This window comes from Ascaphus truei, chromosome 2 (assembly GCF_040206685.1).
Source record: "Ascaphus truei isolate aAscTru1 chromosome 2, aAscTru1.hap1, whole genome shotgun sequence".
Lineage (NCBI taxonomy): Eukaryota > Metazoa > Chordata > Amphibia > Anura > Ascaphidae > Ascaphus > Ascaphus truei.
In genome coordinates, this window is record NC_134484.1 from 195402140 (window position 1) to 195422613 (window position 20474).

At 44.3% G+C, this 20474-nt stretch overlaps 1 protein-coding gene across 1 annotated transcript in view; it reads right to left on the bottom strand.

Annotated features, from left to right (window-relative positions):
* Positions 1-20474, bottom strand: part of LOC142488178 (uncharacterized) — a 47668-nt gene that overhangs the window by 14961 nt on the left and 12233 nt on the right. The window contains exon 4 of the mRNA XM_075588551.1: positions 18819-19073. Within this exon, the coding sequence (XP_075444666.1) occupies positions 18819-19073 (255 nt within the window). The remainder of the gene's footprint in view (positions 1-18818; positions 19074-20474) is intronic.

The following is a 20474-nucleotide window of genomic DNA, read 5'->3' on the forward strand; positions in this document are numbered from 1 at the left end:
TGAAGCTGCTTACATTTTCTATTTATTCATAGTGTGCGTGAGCAGGGGGTCTCCTGAGCTGAACAAAGTTGATTTCCGCCTCGGGGATCCCCTGATTCCCGAGATACAGGCCCCGGTATGGGGTGCCGGTTTTCCCTTAATGTTAAAAGGCCTCCGGTCACGTGACGCGAAGGATTTTAACATGGTTGGAATACCTTCACCCCATAGGGCCTGTATCTCAGGAAGCAGGGGGTTTAGGGGCTAGCTGCTAAGGCAATGAAGGGGTTAAGGAGGTTTATTGGGGGCAGAGGGAGTGAGTGAAGGGGGTACTTGGCACTTCACTCACCGCCTCTGCCCCAATAAACATTACAATATGTACTATAGATGACCTCACTCTGATTGTGAACACGGTCGGGGACAACAGACTTCCAAGAAGGCATCTTCTATACTGCCACCACCAGCACCAGATTACGAACTAGCTATCAGTCCTGACCCTGGATCACTCATATAGTGTCTATTACCAGGCATAAACTTGCAGAAAGCATTCCACACTCCGCTGTGCCAAACATGCGCTTGTATATCAGGTTTTAATCAGAAAGTTTTCTTGTTAACATTTAATAAAATTTATTTATTTTGAGCTCTACCCCCAGTGAGTGCATCTTGTGGGATTCTTTTCCTTGTTTCTCAGCATTTATCTTTATCCCTGATAGCACCCTTTCCAGTCTCCACTCTCACTTCCTAGTGGCTGAGCGGGGTTATCCTACCTCTTTCCCCCTCCCCCTGCATTACAATATGTACTACCCACCAATATACAAACCCCCTGTGCCCCTACATAAAAACATTGTTTATTTTTTCTGCACATGTGATTATTTTTCTCTTCCCATGTGATAAAACGGATGGTCATTTCTGGAACATACAGTAGTGTATTAGTTCACTTGATTTTAAACCAATACATAAATCTCAGTGTGAATTGTTAGAATGATAGCAATGGTATCAATTCAATGCCCTGTGGTAGCATTACTGTTCATTACTATTCAATGCCCTGTTCTGCACCTATCACCAGCACAGTGGTAGCATTACTGCCTGTGAAGCAGGCGGCCCTGGTTTGAATGCCACTGTTAGCTCTTTGTGACCTGGGTTGAATCACTGTATCTTCCGTATGCTCCCGACATGAAAAATTATTGTAAGCTCTATGGGACAGGGACTTCTGCCAGAAAATAAAAAAAAAAATAAAGTACCGCACTTCATATTCTGTTCAGTCATAAAATAAAAAATATCATTATTGTCATCACTAATTAGGACCCGTTTTCTACTGTGGAGAGGTCTTCCTAATACGTGACTATTTAAAGTCTCAAGCCACAGTTGGGAATAGGCCTGCACACAATAATAATTTCCTGGAAACAAATAGCACCAATTTTTTTTATTTTTATCAAATAGGTGTATAATTTGTTCAGCACCCATTTCTGACAATGAACGTGCAGCAGCACATAGCAATCCAGTCAGAGTGAAAGTGTGCAAAAGAAGAAGTGTGCTTCTACTTGGAGAATAGAGACACGAAAAACAGAAGACGGCCTCAAATGTTGGTGCTCTAAGTTTATATTTTGACCCCGGGAGCAATGACATGGGAAGTTACAACGTTAACTGTTATACAGAGCAGTACAGTACTACTCTCCTATATAGGGAGCAGTAAGCTCTGCTGTACAGGCATACCCCGTTTTACATACACCCACTTTACGTACACTCGCAAGTACGTACATTTTTTTTTAGTTACACCATACCCCTGTGTACGTACACGTGCTTCGCGAGTACGGACACCAGGGGGCGGCGTGCGTGCGTGCACCTCCAATACAGCAACCTCCTTCATTGTGGTCCATAACTGAGTGGGAGTGCAGTTAAAGGGTAACGGGGAACGGGGCCGGATGGCAGGGGGAAGGGGGAGATCGGGCGCGCCATCAATCAGCTGCTATAGCAGTGATTCCGCCCGCACTGCAGCTCCTGGCTTTTCTCCCTCCGTTCTCCTCCTCCCTCCTCCCTCCTCCCTCCTCAGATCTCGCTCTAGTCTCCTGCTGCTGCTGCTGCAGCAGAACGGAACTTTGCATGTGAGTTACAGGCTACGGGGGAGGAGGTCCTCTTCTACTGCATTCTGTGCTTGTGTGTGTGTGTGTGTGTGTGTGTGTGTGTGTGTGTGTGTGTGTGTGTCTGAGTGTGTGTGTGTGTGTGTGTGTGTGTGTGTGTGTGTGTGTGTGTGTGTGTGTGTGTTTGTCTGAGTGTGTGTGTGTCTGCCTGAGAGTGAGTGTGTGTGTGTGTGTGTGTGTGTGTGTGTGTGTGTGTGTGTGTGTGTTTGTCTGAGTGTGTGTGTGTGTCTGTCTGAGTGTGTGTGTGTGTGTGTGTGTGTGTGTCTGTCTGAGTGTGTGTGTGTCTGTCTGAGTGTGTGTGTCTGTCTGAGTGTGTGTGTGTGTGTCTGTCTGTCTGAGTGTGTGTGTGTCTGAGTGTGTGTGTCTGTCTGAGTGTGTGTGTGTCTGCCTGAGAGTGAGTGTGTGTGTGTGTGTGTGTCTGTCTGAGTGTGTGTGTGTGTGTGTGTGTGTCTGTCTGAGTGTGTGTGTGTCTGTCTGAGTGTGTGTGTCTGTCTGAGTGTGTGTGTGTGTGTCTGTCTGTCTGAGTGTGTGTGTGTCTGAGTGTGTGTGTCTGTCTGAGTGTGTGTGTGTGTGTGTGTCTGAGTGTGTGTGTGTGTGTGTCTGAGTGTGTGTGTGTGTGTGTCTGTCTGAGTGTGTCTGTCTGAGTGTGTCTGAGTGTGTGTCTGCGTGTGTGTCTGCGTGTGTGTCTGCGTGTGTGTCTGCGTGTGTGTCTGCGGGTGTGTGCGTGTGTCTGCGTGCGTCTGCGTGTGCGTGACTGAGTGCGTCTGCGTGACTGAGTGCGTGTGCGTGACTAAGTGCGTGTGCGTGCGTGATTGTGTGACTGAGGGAGTGCGTGCGTGATTGTGTGACTGAGGGAGTGCGTGAGAGATTGTGTGACTGAGGGAGTGCGTGAGAGATTGTGTGACTGAGGGAGTGCGTGAGAGATTGTGTGACTGAGGGAGTGCGTGAGAGATTGTGTGACTGAGGGAGTGCGTGAGAGATTGTGTGACTGAGGGAGTGCGTGAGAGATTGTGTGACTGAGGGAGTGCGTGAGAGATTGTGTGACTGAGGGAGTGCGTGCGTGTAAGCCAAGCTGATCAAGGACCTGAGTAAGGCCGTGCGTATAGTGCCGGCGATGCCGCCCAAAAACAGACACATTGCCGCCGCCGCGTGCGCTTATAGTAAGCGCGAGAGCGGCAATGCGACGGAGCGGACTTTGGAAGCCGGGAATATTTGATTTTCAAGGGCTGTCACCTCATGTGACAGCCCCTGAACAAATCAAATGCCCGGGAGTCTGCGATGCCGCCGCAAAGCGAAATATAACTTTCGCTAGCGGGGATGGGTGACGTCGCCGGTCGCGGGCACTATACGCGCGGCCTACGGAAGCACAGCATTGTAAAACACTGTACTGTACAGTATTGTACTGTACTGTTTTCACCAAAGTCACAAAAAATAAGTCCCAAAAATATATCAGTCAGTCAAATAAATGCACCTCACCTTCCTGCCCTTTCAGTAAAAATACTGTACAGTAGAAGATATGCCCTCTCCTTCATCCTTCCTACATATTTTTAAAATAATTTTCCATTCATCCATGTTGTATCTGTCAGCACATAAGAAAAATCAGCTGACATTAAAGATTTTATTTCAATAAAGCCTACTGTATTTATTTTGGTTACAAATGCGTTATTACATCAGTAATGCACATATATGATGTTTACAGTACAGTACATGCATTGTAAAGTGGAAAAAAGGTAGTGCTTCACTTTAAGTACATTTTCACTTTACATACATGCTCCGGTCCCATTGCGTATGTTAAAGCGGGGTATGCCTGTAGTTCTCAAACCGTCGTATGTGTGTTTGCCTGTAAGTATGTGTCTCCCTGTGTCTAGGGGGCAATCGCATTGGACCTTTGGCCCGTCACTCCGCATCAGTCCAATGAGATGGCTCCCTTGGCCTGCCCGCCCCCGCACACCTCTCATTGGCCGGTGTGGTCACACACACACACACACTCACTCACCCTCACACCGCGTGCTCCTCTCCAAGATGGCCTACCACACGATGTGCAGCAGCCCAGGTAAGACAGTACACCCTGCGCCTCACACCCCTCCCGCAGGCGTGCCGCCTCACACCTTACACCCTGCGACTCACACCTTACACCCTGCGACTCACACCTAACACCCTGCGCCTCACACCTTACACCCTGCGCCTCACACCTTACACCCTGCGCCTCACACCTTACACCCTGTGCCTCACACCTTACACCCTGCACCTCACACCTTAAACCCCTGCCGCAGAACACCCCTGCGCGTCCCGCCTCAACCGCCCAGGAACAAGCGGCGGAGCAGCCGGCCGGGGGAGCGCACCATTACCCCGCGCCTCAGGCCACGAACACACATGGCGCTTCCTGCTGCTGCCTGCACGTGCCTCCATTGGCTGGACGAACCATCGGGGGAGCAAGCGGCCGGCTGGGGGGGGTAAGCGGCTGGCCATCGGGGAACGGGGGGGAGGGAGAGGCCCGAGCCATCGAAGAACAAGCAGGGGAGGTGGCCAGCCACCCAGCCAGCGGGGGAATGGATGCCCGGATGGGGGGGGCAACCGGATACATAAATTATGACTATACAATTGCCCCCTGCTCCCCCCTCCCCTCCCCCTTTCCCCCCTCTCCACTCCCCCTCTCCCCCCCTCCACTCCACCCCCTCTCCCCTCCCCCCCTCCACTCCCCTCCCCCTCTCCCACCTCCACTCCCCTCTCCCCCTTCACTCCCCTCCCCCTCTCCCCCCTACACTCCCCTCCCCAGCCAGCGGGGGAATGGACGCCCGGACGGGGGGGGCAACCGGATACATAAATTATGACTATACATATGCCCCCTGCTCCCCCCTCCCCCTCTTTCCCTCTCCCCCCAATCCACTCCACCTCTCCCCCCCTCCACTCTCCCCCTCCCCCCTCCACTCCCACCCTCCCCTCCCCCTCTCCACTCCCCCCCTCCACTCCCCCCCTCCACTCCCCCCTCCACTCCCCCCTCCCCCCTCCACTCCCCCTCTCCCCCTTCTACTCCTCCATTCCCCCTCCTCTCCCCCCTCCACTCCCCTTCACTCCCCCCCTCCACTCCCTCCCTCCACTCCACCCCTCCCCCCTCCACTTCCCCTCCTCCCCTCCTCCCTTAATCCTCCTCCCCTCAACTCCCCCCCTTCCCCCTCCACTCCCCACCTCCCCCCCCCTTCCCCCCCATGCTCCACTATGCAGAATAAGAGTATGGAGGCCCATCTTCCGTGGGTTACAACTGACCTTATAGCCCTCTACGATTTCAGGGATGCATTGTGGAAAAGCTACAAAGTAACTGGCACTACCAAGGATCTTAAGTTCAGATGCCTGCGGAATATGTGCACAAGGCAAACAAGACATGCAAAAGCACAATATTACTCTGCCAATCTTCACCAGAATACATCAAACCCAGCTAACTTCTGGAAGGTTATCAACAATATATTCCAGCCTTCTAACCATGAACATCCAAGTAATATCACTAAGGGTGATACTGTATTACTTTGACAAACCCCATTGACATTGCAAATGCATTCAATGATTACTTTGTGGGGTATGCTACTAACTTACTGTATTAGCGAAACGCAACCCAAACCACATACATGAACCTCATTCTGTGAGAACCCTTATAGCCCCACCCCCTCCCAACACTGCTCACAATGTGTCCAAGTATCCGAAGAGGAGATTACACAAGCGCGCCTCAAATTAAAACTAAGCAGCCAATGTGGACCTGACTTACTGCAATCTACAGTAAGTTCCTAAGACTTGTGCCATTACCAAACCAATTGCTTCCATAGTCAACCCTATCCTGTCTGCAGGCCATATCCCTAAGACCTGAAAAACTGCCAGAGTTGTCCCAATCTTCAAAAGTGGGGACAAAAACACTGTCTCAATCTACAGGGCAATCTCTCTTCTCCCAATACCATCCAAAGTTATGGAAAAATGTGTTCACTCCCAATGAAGCGATTACCACACCAATACACATTTCCCTAGCCAATTCCAATCTGACTTTCACCCCAAACACTCCACGGCACCAACCCTGCTAAAAGTTTGAAATTAAATCCAGTGGAATGGAATGGAGACAACTCACTGGTGCAATATTCCTAGATTTTACAAAGGCTTTTGCTACTGTTGATTGTGTTATCTTGCTTAACAAACTCCAGTGCTCTGGAATAGGGAAGCATCCTTTACACTGGTTTCATTCCTACCTAAAAGGTAGATCCCAACATGTGTCCATCTCAGGCTCTAACTCCAACCCCATTGGATATCACCTGTGATGTCCCGCAAGGCTCTGTTCTGGGGCCCCTACTCTTCTCAGTGTTCATCAATAATCTTCCTACAGCTTGTAAGGGAGCCTCAATATACATGTATGCAGATGACACAATCTTATATGCACAAATCCCAAGCCTCTTCGACTTGAACACATACTTCAATCTTACTTTTTGAGACTTGAAAACTGGATTTCCCAAAACATACTGTTTTTAAACTAGACTGTAACAATGGCATTTGGGACCAAGGCTAAATTTGTAAAGCTTCCAATGCCTGAAATGGTCGCCTGATAGCCCTCATTCATGTCAGGACGAGGGTACTCAAGGAGAACTCCGGTACTCCGTCCGCCCTAACACCTTGGCATCTCTGTGGCTTTAAAGTCCGGGACCCGAACAGACTTAGTGGCACCAGCTTGGTAGCCAGCTGGTCTCTCAGAACCACTACTTAGAAATCCCCAGCTCATATACAGTACACCAAGAATTACACATTTTAAACATACCCATTTATTAAAATATACTTGGATAGAGTGTCTTGCTAATAATGTCTAAGTCAATCTTTGGTGTCAGAAATAGAATAAGAATTCCTACTAGCTATTCTCACTAGTCATATCCCTGCCACACTGCAAAAACCTGACTTTACATTTTTATACCAAATAAACCTTGCAGCTTTATCCTATAGCTGGAGCACCCCTTGAACCCCAATACCAGGTTCAGGGTGTCTTGGGCATGAACTGAGCACCCCCCTCTAGACTAGGGACCTCTGTACCGTTCTGGGGATACCATGATCCCCTATGCCCCTTTTACCTTTCTGGTCTGTGTTGAAGCAGGGACACCTGGCGTTAGCTGCAAGAACGTTGGTCAGGGTAGGATTTTGACTGGAGCATTGTGCTTCATTGTATCCGAGAGTCATACCTGATTTCCGGGTACACCTTCGGGGTATCCAGTAACCCTGGAACCCCGCTACATAGCCACAATTTGTAAAGACTTTCTCCGCAAAACCCACCCTGAACCTCATAGCCTAGAAATCTCTGCTTGCTGGCACTCCTGGAAAGGCAAAAACATAAAAATTATTTATTGTTGCATATTTTACATACCGGCACAGCAGTACATATACAACAGTCAGTTCCAAGAGCTGACACTCTAGGACCCCAAAACATGAATCAGACGATAGAGATTTCCCCTGTTCTTTCTTCCTTCCCTCCACAGCTTCTCCAAGTTACTCCCAGCTTCTTTCCAGCTGCCTCTGCTAAAGAACCAGGAACTCACAGCTAAAGCTGTGCTGATCTTATCTAGCACCCCCAGGTGTTTGCAATATGACCCAGCCCCTGACTGGTGGGTGGAAATGCAACAACAAACACAGTTACATGCAAAGAGTTACTTGGAAAGATCACAGAGCACTCTGCAACATTCCAGCTGAACATAACATTAACCCCTGGTTCCTGAAGTGCTGGAACCTGGCTTACAATACACACACACACACACACACACACACACACACACACACACACACACTTACACACATATACAAACATAATACAGATGTATTACTGACAGGTAGGGATAATGGCAGGCTTGACCTTTATTAAAAGCAGTCACATTTACCGCTACCTTCACACCTCCTACTCGTTTTTTTGTTTATAACAATATGGGAACCAGGTATCTCCCTGAGCTAAATGCCATCATTTACAGTTCCGGGCCCCCAGGTACCTTAGATACCTACTGTATTGGTGAAGTTGTCAGGTTTAAATCTCCCTTAGGGGTAATGAAATGGCTGCCAAATCTCTGGCCAATAGGAAGCTGCAATATCAGAGAAGGAGCGGCTCAGTGAGTAAAGACACTGACTGGCACTGAGAAGGGGAACCTGGTTCAATTCCCGGTGTCGGCTCCTTGTGACCTTGGGCAATGCACTTTATCTGCCTGTGCCCCAAGCTCCAAAAACATAGATTGTAAGCTCTTCGGGGCAGGGACTGTGTCCGCAAAATGTCTCTGTGAAGTGCTATGTAAAACTAGCAGCGCTATAGAAGAACAAACTATTATTATTATTAATTATATCATCAGTTGTGGCTTCCTATTGGATGGCCCAATTTAAAGACCAGGAAGTAATACTCGTAGCTTCATTAGTAAGTATCTCGGAAACTAGGAGATCCCCACAGCGTTTCAGCTCTGGAGGATACCACAGTACCAAGCCTGTAAATAAAAAATGGAGGTTAGTTAGGGTGGATTGTTTAATAAAAGTTGCCATTGTGACGTTTCTAAGGACTGACTCATAGCTTATCCTAATCACCGCAACTCTGCTGCATTAATTGCATCATTCATTCTTCACTGTGTAGTGAACTGCTAACTAGTCCTACATACTAATTAAAGGAGGATGGTTGGAATATTATGTGATATTTGTTATTCTATTGTTTGGGTGAGCAAACTTAATTATATTTATCCCTTTTTTTTATCAATTATAAGCCCTTAATTAGTGACCCCACAAAGATCGAACTATAATGAATCGCTGCATATTGTATATAATATTTTAATAAACCAAGAATTAGGACAGTTTCATACAATATATGGGATAGCTATAACCACTAAACATGCTTGGCAGAATTTTAACAAAACTCACTTTAAACATTTCAATTAAATGAATAGACGTTGTGACTGTAAGAAGACCCATAAGATTGTGACAGACCTTTTTCTCTGGTTTTTTTTATGCTGGTACTTGCAGGGACACACAACCCGCTTCTTACTGTATATATATATATATAGAAATGTAAGTGACATTTGAAAACACCGAACACAAAAATCAAGTCACCTAACCTGTGATGCAAACATCACCAAGTACAAGAGGCACTTTACAGACAGGGCTCGGAAACAAGATACCGTATGTGAAGACAATGGTTAGAAACACGTTAGATGGCGTTGGAAGGTCATGGGAACCGTAATCCCAGTCCCAGATGAAGTGGCAATCTCATCCTTCTCTTTGACAAGTCTTGTGGTCTAGTGTTAAGGCTGTTGTCTCCACGATTAGTCGACAGACATCCAGGAACAAGGGTGCAGCTGTATCCTACATTTCAACAGCACAGAACTGCCCCATTTGCTCTAACTACTTCAGCACCCTCCTCATATACCCCTCCTCTGGAGGTTTTCAGGTTTACCGGTCCACACAAAACATTAGCATTGTTGCAATTCCTTCTAGCACGTTCCATACCACTCCTTCTATTCATCACACGGTAACAATTAAGCACTATTACCACTCTAACTACTCCTAATGGATCTATTTGCCAAGTACCTACTGTAAGAGTATTTTCACAAAATAAATGTATATTACTTTAATGTGGAAAACTAAAAGCAATGCAAAATATTGAGAACATAGAAAATGTTAAAGGTGAAAAGTTAAAGGAGGAGTTCCTCTTACGCTTTATCCCCCTACCCCCCAACCAGTGGTTCCCCAGAGCCAAATGCCACTATGTTCAGATGCAGGGACACCCTGGTTCCTGGGGTACTTCCCAGGGATGTTAGCTGGTTTAAATCTCCCTCAGGGGACACAGCTTGCTGCCAAATCTCTGGGCAATGGAAAGATGCAACATCATCAATGGATGGCCAGTTAAAAACCAGGAAGTGATTCCGGAAACTTCAATAAGTATCTCGGAAACCAGGTGGAGGGGGGGGGGGGGGGTGAAAATAGTGCTGTTCAGTTCAGGAGAACCCCCTGGTTCCAATCATATCAAAAAGAATACAGGTTAATTCGAGTGGATTTCTTCTTTAAACTGTTTCAATTTAGGAACTGGTGAGATGAACTATAATTTGAATAAATTCCTTCAGATGAGCGACAAAGTCGCTTACCAGAGAACTTTCTCAAATTGAATAAAAGCATTTAATGTGGAAAGAGCGACGTTTCGGTACGTAGCTCGGACCTTTGTCAAGACAAGCCACTTGACTGCACCTTTCTTCCTACACCCACAAGCTAAACCATAAACCGTAATGATTGTTGAAGGTTATAGGTTACAATCCTTGGTAACTGCCACTTGAAGATGTTAGGTATTGAAGCATCAATCCATGCTGTTCTGGGGCGTTTCCTCGCCCTCGTACCGAAACCAGGGTTACTCCAGAATTGCTTTGTGGTCTCCTGGCATCCAGGGAGCTCACTCCCAATTCCGTGGTGCCAAAAATATCTGCCCGTCAACTAAACAAATGGTTGCATGTTCTGGGCTCACTCTTGTGGTAAATAGGAAGCCAGGAGACTATTGGGAGATATGTTGCGGCTTTCTATTGATGACTGGTGGGCGTGTTTGTATTATTTTTTTGGTGTTTTCACATAGAAACAACAAATAATTAAAACTCCTTTCCGCTTGGGAACCGTGGAATGGAAAGGTCGGGGGAACACGCATGAGCTCAGGTGGTTAAGATATGCTGCAAAAAAAGGGGGGGGAAAAGTTTGGGCGGTGGGCAGGAATGCTGATGTAAAGAGTAAGCATGTTTGTCTTTGCTTTATGTGCCTACAGTGCAATAGTATAGTTACTGGCCTCACAGTAAAAGGGTTAATATTTGTGTATCATTAATATTTATTAATATGGTTAGGTGGGTGGGTGGATGGATGGGTGGTTGTTATGTGTACTTTATACAAATGCTATTATATTAATTAAACCATTCATTGCTTTTTATTCGTATACATGTTTCAATTACGTACCCGGAAAAGGGTGGTCATTTTAATTAAAACGATCCCTTTAAATTAAATTACTTAAACGTATGGTACTGCATGTGTTGCGGGTCGGGATCACTAGAACATGGTGTTACATCATCATTGTATGTTGGAAAGTGTTAGACAAAAGGTGAGTAGGCTGTGCAAATGGCCCAATAAAAGATTGCATAATGCGGTTTCATGCACTCTGCACTCTCCCCTCTCTCGTTATTACTCCCTCTTTCACTATTTATCACTCACTCACTTTTTGTTTGTATTGTGTAATTGAATGTACCTTTTGGGGTGTTTCGGTGCAACCTGGTCTCTTAGTTATAGTGGGCTTAAACAAGCAAATCCCCCCCAAAAATGAAATTCCCTCTAGGTGGAAAGCAGGGGTTCCCGGAGATGAGCTGCATTCATTTCAGCTCCACTGACCCCCTGCTTCCCGGGATACGTAGCTCTGTAGGGGGTTCCGGTAGCAGAGCTGCAGATTTAAATGTCCTGGTCACGCGGACCAATAGGAACCCGCAAGAGAGGACATCATGACTTCATCTTGGCCCGCATGACATGGGAGCTTTAAGTCTGCCATTTCAATAGCCCCACATAGCCCAGCTGGAGATGCTATCAACTATGGAGGTAAGTACAGGCATACCCCGCTTTAAGTACACTCACTTTAAGTACACTCGCGAGTAAGTACATATCGCCCAATAGGCAAACGGCAGCTCACGCATGCGCCTGTCAGCACGTCCTTAACAGCAATACCGGCTCCCTACCTGTACCGAAGCTGTGCGCAAGCGGGGAGACTATAGAGCCTGTTACACACGCGTTATTTACATCAGTTATGCACGTATATGATGATTGCAGTACAGTACATGCATCAATAAGTGGGAAAAGGTAGTGCTTCACTTTAAGTACATTTTCGCTTTACATACATGCTCTGGTCCCATTGTGTACGTTAATGCGGGGTATGCCTGTATATGTTTGACTGGTTCTAACTTCTCACAATATGTTTAAAATAACACTAGTACATCCACTTCCTTCCAAGGCCTAGACACAAAGCTTTTGATCCCACTGTTCCTACCACCAAAGAATTACTACAAGCAAAACTACAATCCCCAGCATGCCATGCATTCAAGTAAAGAGAGAGTGCAGAGAATAGTTCCAGTAATAACACAGGAGATCAGGGATTGGTGGCTCCCCACAAATTTATAAACCACTGGTGCCAAGTACATCTCTGTTGCATTCCATATGAAGATGGTCATTATTTATGCCCTCGCTATATTCAGTTGTGCCAACGTATTTCCACAAGAAAACCATTAAGTACTGTATGGCGTGGGAAGGCTCAAGAGAATATACAATCAATAATAAAAGTTGAATCATTGTGTGCTCTTTAACAAAAACTACATCTGAAGATACCATTAGGGTTTGCGGTCATTTGGAAGCAAGGGAGGGAATTCTATGATGATTGTATAACATGTATAAAAAAAGAAAATCAAAAAGGAAATGGGTCCATGAGAGAATTGTGTAACGCAGCGGTGCGCAAAGTGGGGGGCGTGCCCCCCAGGGTCGGCGCTGAATTTGTCTGGGGGGGCCCGGGCGGTTGGAGAGGCCCCACGCTCTTCCCCGAGGCATTTAAATTAAATGCCGGGGGATCGCGTGAGGCCCCTGCTACTCTAAAACTTACCTGGACTCTGCCTACGTCACTCGTGTCCATGGCAACGCGGCATCAAATGACGCCGCGGGTTCAAGCGACGTGACGTCACACGCATCAAATTACGCTGCGGGTCACGTGACGTGACCCCGCGGCGTCATGTAATGAGGGGGGCTCAGAACGGAGAGGAGCAGGCAGGGGGGGGCGCAGCAAAAAAGTTTGCGCGCCCCTGGTGTAATGCATTCACTGCAATAACCATGTCACACAGCTGTAAACTGCAACGCCAGCCCCTTCTTCACCAATTTTATCTTCTGATTAAGAATACGTGGGTCTGATCATTACGATTTCAAAAACTACAAATAAACACTCCAGTACTAAATGATTTGATAAAACACAATGGTGTCTTTCACCGCAGCAGCTGCTATACATAAACCAATTCTCTCTCCTTTACACTCCAAACGGAAGGGAATGTTCACACTTTAGACTGCTGCTAAATAATTCTGTAGATCAAACCTTCTGTACCAGCTACTTCTGAAAATAAACATCCCTAGTCTCTATCTAAAACTGTCACTAGTACTTCGCTTTGTTAAACACATGAACAAAATATGATGGTCACCCAAAAATTACTTTGTGTGCTATCCTAACAATCTATACCACAGCCACTATTACGTGGAATAATTATGAATGCAAGTTTTATTTTTAGCAACGCCATATGTATAGTATTTGAAGAAAAACATAAGGTAAAAAACATGTTTATGAGGCAAGCAAAAGATGTTCCAGTGTTACATCATAGAAAGAAGTAAAATAAATTGTCCGAAAGAGAAAGTCACTTCTTATGCAAACGCATTCTTCAGTTTTAATGAGCAGTTCCTCCTAATTATCTTTCCTTTATCTCCCTTTTTTTACATGGTGGGAACCATGGGATTCCCGTGAGCCAAACAGCAATATTTTCAGCTCCCTATTCCTGAGATGCTTACCGGTGAAATCTCCCTCAGGGGAAACAAAATGGCTGCCTAATCCCTGGCTAACAGGAAGCCCCAACATCATCATTTGTGGCTTACTATTGGATAACCATTTAAATCCCCTTTAAAAAAAACAGTCATTTATACCAGTAACTTCACTAGTAAGAATCTTTGGAACCGGAGGTCCCTGGAGCTGAAAATAATGTGGTTCAGCTCAGGACGAGGTCCCGGTTCCAATCATGTGGAAAAAAATCCTGTAAAAGAAAAATAGAGGTTAGTTAGGGTGTTATTGCTCTTTTTTTCAGCTTATTTTTTATTAGCAATTTTCAAGTGAGATACAGAAAATAATATAGGGATGTTAGAGACATCGTATTACAGGAACCACATCTCAAACCGCCTGGACCGATAGATCCATATTTAACAATGAGCAATAATGATGGGATCCATTTTGACATCAGACAATACCAAAACATTTAAATAATAATAGACTCAACATAACAAAGGGGAATGAGGAGGGAACACCTTTATAGGTCCAGGTTTTTTACTCTGTATGCTACATGTCATACCTATTATCCATAAGGAATACTCAATACTCTAGCCCTCCTATCTAAATAAAAGCAAGCTCTCGGTTATCGCTCTGATCGTTATTGCTCTTATAAGGAGGCATGCAATCTAGTCAAATGGAGTGGTACTGTACAGACCACTACTAATTTCACACCAACACATTAAATAGAGCAGCGGTGCGCAAAGTGGTGGCCGCGCGGCGTTGAAGGGGCCCCCGCTCTTCCTCCAAGGTATTTTAATTAAATGCCGGGGGGATCGCGTGAAGCCCCTGCAACTCTAAACTTACCTCCACTCTGCGGTGTCAGGACTCGTGTCCATGGCAACATGTGACGTGACGTCACACACGTCATCCGACGCGAGGTAGGGGGTGGGAGGTTGGGGGTGCACCACCCAAGCAGAACAGGCAGAGGGGGCACAGCAAAAAAAGTTTGCGCGCCCCTGAAACAGAGCATCTGTGCCGAGGCGCAAAATATTCTAAACCTGAAACAAAAACGCTTATGACCTCATTTTTTGATCCAATGTTTATGCTCTAAAATATCAAGAGAAAGCTTTTTAAATAAAGGGAAATTATAGCTTTATAAACAAAAAAGTATGGGTAACACAGGTTTGTAATTGCAAAAGGAGTGGTAAACGAACCCTTCTTACCATCACAGTTAGACCACTTAACCTACTGTCCTTATATACAAAAAAGGAAGAAGAAAAAAGGCTGCTGACAACTTGGCACGTTTTGCTAGTACAAGTATTGCACTATCTTTGCAATGTGTTGCAGGCCTCTCCCCCCCAAAGCACTGAAAGAGTTAAAATACTCAAACTATGCAGAATAAAACCAGCCTCACTTTCCACACAGCTAGGAGCTGAGCATTTGCATAAGGGAAGCTAACGTGCTTAGAGACGGACGGATCAACATCTTTTAAATACAAAGGCAACGCGCATCTGAAATAGAAAGATTACGGAGGGATCAGCTTGAGGCGAATAAAGAAAGACTCTTCAATATTGTATTTAGATTCAGGAGCCAAACAAAATAGGTTGGAGTACAGAAAGAAAACAAAATAAGAGGGAAAAATCACTGTAGCCAAAATATATTTGCAAAAATAAAATAAAAACAACTTTTATTGCAATAACATGCACACACAATAAAGGCGGCAACACTGAGAATAGAATAGAATGCTAACTTACGGGGAGGGGGACAGTCTATTTCAGTCGTTACAATTGCCTTGTAAACAAAATGGTAGTGCTGTGGCTGAGTCAAGACATTCGCAACTTGATAAACATTGAGCTAAGTAAAGCTCTTTTCATGTTATTTTTTTTGCAATGGTTTATGCAATGTTTGTGTTTTTAAAATAGAAGGGGAGAAGGGCTATTCAAATATATCCCTTATTTTATTCAAATAAATGCCCGTTTCTTTAGAAAGTCATGACCGAGTGTACCTTCAATTAACCTTTGCCATACAATGTCAGCCCGCTCAATTACCTCCAGGCATAATATGTCATTGACTATTACATTAAAACTCTGCAAACTGCACTAATAGAGAAACACTAAACAAACAGCGGTTTAGACTATGTCCCCCTGCTGGCATTCAATATTTCTCCAGAAAGCTGCATGCGTGGCTACAGAGGAAGAGGGAAGGGGGTGGGGGAAGAGGAGGAGTGGTGCAAACATGATCTCATTTTTACATGGTTGTCCACATACTCTGACTCGGCACATGACTGTTCGCTTAGACAAATTAAAGGTGCAGTCTCACTAAGTAATGTATACTGCCGGTAAACCTGATTTAAAGCAGCAATTCATGCTTTTTTTTAAAATTAGTTTTTTTTTTTTAAACAGAGGTTTGAATCAGAGGGTCTCAGGGAACTTAACCCCGTTAATTTCAGCTCTGGGGACCCCCCCCCCCCCCATCTAAGTCCCAAAACAAGGGATGATGGACGGAAGGGGGATGACTCCTCCCTTCTGTTCTGTCATCAGTGGTGGAGCGGTCACGTGACCGAAGCGCCAGAGGCAAATGTGGCTCTCTGGCCCCACGCCCCTCTTGTACTCAAAAGGTTAAGATACTCGTGTTATGCATTTTAGTATGCACACATTTCTAAGGAACCCAATTTATCTAATGCCAAAATATTTAAAAACTGTCCCAAAGTACACTGGAAATGTCAGCTATTCATCCAATCTAGATCACTGGGTATATAGGTGGCCCTATTAATGGTGTAAACACTCCCAAAAAGATGGTCAGAAATACAGATAACTGCAAATAAACAGCACACTGTGTTTATTTATGTATTTTCTTATGTAACCCCCTTGTAAGTGCATGCAGCTGACACACACTGCCTGCCAGCTCTTGTGTGTGCTGAGGATATGACTTGTGATGGACAGGACATCAGTCAATGACGTTAGAGGCTGTTCAGAAGGAACTAAGATATAGAAGTCTTTAAGAGTCCCTGGCATAGCACGCGGCGACAGAGCGGTTGCGACCCTGAGGGACCTCGTGCCAACCAGGTGCGATCAGGGGCCAGGCAATGAGCAGTACAACTTGTTGGACGCAGGGGGCCCAGATTGCAGATCGCCTCCAGGAATGGAGCCCAAGCATAGCAGCCATCTGCCGGAGAGTGGGAGGCACGTGTAGCAACAGAGGCACATGTAGCCTCATCGGAAGCCAAGTGAAAGGGTACAGAAGTATTTACGAAGTACAGGCCTGCTACATGCACAGACCATTTTAGAGCTCCAACAATGTGCCGGCACCTTTTCACAGGTCCTTACACTCAGGGTCGGGTGATCACGGAGAGAGACACGGGTACAGACCTGCGCAGCTTCTTGAGTGAAGTGTTTATATCTAAGTGCATTGCGTATGTACTGCCTGATCTTTACGTTTGAGGATCATATTGTTATGTTAGTGCCTAGAGATAACTATTTTATAAATATCCTTGTTTTATTTACATCACTGTGGTCTGCCTCCCTTTGTCTGACATATGGCTGTGTGTTGGGTAAGGAATAAGGGAGGAGGACTCGGGCCCCATCGTAGCAGCTGACGTCAGTTTGAGGTAAAACAGAGGGGTTACACTTATATTTGAGATCTTATGATATTAATTACTCTATATCCAATCACATTGCAAGTCTATCAACATAAAACTTGAAGAATATGAGTAGATCAATAGATATCTGGTATGCTGTATCATAAAAAAAGAAGTTATGTTATAAGTACTGTAGACAACATAAAAAGTAACACCAATATAAAATACTGCATGTTTTCTACAATAGAGTATAGAAGGTTGCACCTTTAAAGGCCACTTGTACTACAATACTCCGATCCATATCATTTGTCCGAGATAATACTGCAAGAAAGAGTGACCCTGATACTGACAGGTAGATGCCACCTGCTCACTATTGGTAGAAAAAGATCTGCAGGTGTTCAGTAGGATTTAATATTGAGAAGACCATCTATGACCTCCTTATTAGGTAACAAGTTTGATGGAAGACAGTCATCACCAGAGCACTTAGCTAGAAGAGGAAGGGGGGTTTAAGCTTAGTAACTGCCCAAATTAAAAGAAAAATACATGTTTTAACAATATAACTTGAGGAGGAATGGAAGATCTATTGCATGTTACAGGCGTAATACAAATCAGTTAAAGCTGTAGTTCAGTCTTTTTTTTTTTAATTTATTTTTTTAATTCAATAGTTTCATGTGGGCAATCTCTACTTACCTAAAGAACTGTATAGCTGCCAGTCAATTCGTTCTCCATGTATTGATCGGCGAAATTTGGCGACATCTTTAGATATGGCATATGTTTTTCATCTGCTTCTGTCAGTCAGTGGAAGCTCATGAATATTCATGAGCACTGCTGCACTGACATGTGCTAGAGGGAGGGCAGGGCTGACAAAGGGGTGTGCCAGGGCTTGTGACAGGACATGAAGGGGCAGTGCCTTAGCAAATGCTTGTTAAAATATAATACAAGAAAATTGGTCTTTCAAAGTTGTTTTTTTTAAAACAGAAAATGCTAAAAGTATTTTTTCTTACTACAGAACTGATTTATTAAAAAAAACACACATGCAGGATATTGACACATGCAGGATATTGACTGAACTGCAGCTTTAAGTGCAATAAAGTTGTTCTTTACTGACACCTACTGGAAAATATTAAATACTTGAATTGACTATGGCTGAATTATTAACCATGAATGGATAGCAAATGGAAGATTTTATTTTGTATGCTAAGTGGTGCGGTTTGTGCTGTATAGTAAAAAGTATGGATCATTTAAGAATTGACAAAGAAAATAGATTACAAGATGTAGGATCTAAAAAAGCTTTGCAAATGCCCTTATAACTTTAAATTGACAATGAAAAGGTTAAGGTGCAAGGTCAACACTATTTGAAAATACATTGTTATATTTCTCGTTATTCTGCAACACTTGATTTTGTTTATATTAAAGCAATTTATGTCCAAATATGTATTGAGATAGTAACAAAACAATACATCAGTAAAGCAATGAGTTGTATTCATATTATACCCACTAGGTATCTTAAAGCATTTTCTTCCTTTCTATGCAGAAAAGATAACATTCAAAAACAGCCAAATAAACAAACGGTTACCTGCTGCAGATGTCACAGGCGAACTCTCTTTTTGCATTTTTACGTGGCTTGGTGGAACCTTCTGGTTCAGTAAGACCAATGTGGTCTTCTGCTTTCTTCCTCTTTCTCTTCCTCCCCTCACCAATGATCTGTTTATGATGGAAGCGCTTTTGGTGCCTGCTCATTTGACAGCTGTTCTTGAATGTTTGATCACATAATGGACATGTGACAACGCGATGCTTTTTGTGTTTTGCGGTGTGCGCCTTCAGCTGTGTGCTAGATACAGGAAGAGCAAGGCTACATTAATAGAACTATTATTTACATTATTCATTATTACTGTGGCAGAAATAAACTCATCTGGTCATTAAACATGTCCTGGTATACAATAAAGAGTGACATATGGTAAATCGACAGAAAAATAGATTTTTTTTTCTCACCAAAATTTCCATGCTATTCACTAAACTATAATACCTGAATGCAATGGCAATTTGAAAATATTATGCCTTTATATTTCTTCTAATTCATTCATGGCAGTACACTATTGTGAGTATTGGTCCCTCCCCCTTTTCTGTGGCTAGCTGTTACTTCTCCACTGTTATGTATTGCAATTCTAGAAGACAAAGAACAATCATACAGCTTTCAAATTAATTAGCAGACGAATCTTCAGGTAAGAGGGAATACTGGTCCATGAATGGACTGGAAAAAAATAGAATTTTCAGTTAGAAAGCCTCTATTTATTCGTCGTCACCCATAAAGTAGTGCACTAATACGGGATGTTTTACAGCAATTCCAAATAAGGGGTTGCATTAATATATTATGGCTTGGAGTACTTTCTACTGAAACTCTAATTCCGCGGATGAAGAAACATCCAAATAATGCTTGCTAAATGTATTCATATCCACGTAAAGAAAAAATTGCACTGATATGCATGCACCTACTGTAGGTGCTTGGGGGTGCGCTAGGCAAAATTCAGCTGGTATTTGATCTTGCAGATCGTAGGTCCTGGGGCACGTTACGGAGTAAAATGTCTAATGGTGTATGATTGACACAAGTGACTGCCCTAAGATATCCTATAATTGACCATTTCTTATGATGTCATGTGTGCACTAGATAACACAATGTTAATAAAAAATACATATAAAAAAATTAAAATGAATAAAACCACTGATGGCTGTATCCCTGTAGATGCAGACTATGAGCATGCACTGAGTGTGACCACTCATCAACTGTTGGAGTGGGTATTAATGTATCCACATCCAAAACAATGTAATTAGGCAATGTACTCTTAAATATATGGTAATGTCTTTAGTTGATGCTGCCCCGAACAAGAGGATAGCACTCTTCTTCACATACAGAAACCTCAGAGAAAAACAAGAAAAAATTGGGGGCAAAAAGTGAAGAAATTGACTTTATATAGCAAATGAATTTCAATAAAAAGTGCAATGACACTGCATAAGTAATTGTGCAAACACACTTGTCAGCGAATCCACAACAAGTGGGGAACACGTTGGAGGAGGAGTATAGCAGACACAGGTTGTGGCCACTCACTCTCAACTGCAGTCTCACCTGCAGCTATTTCCAGTGTATGCTGGAAACTGTAGCTGCAGCACCGACGGTGGACGAATCACTTTCGGGTCCACTGTGTCATATCCGGAAGGAGCCGGGAGGACCGTGCAT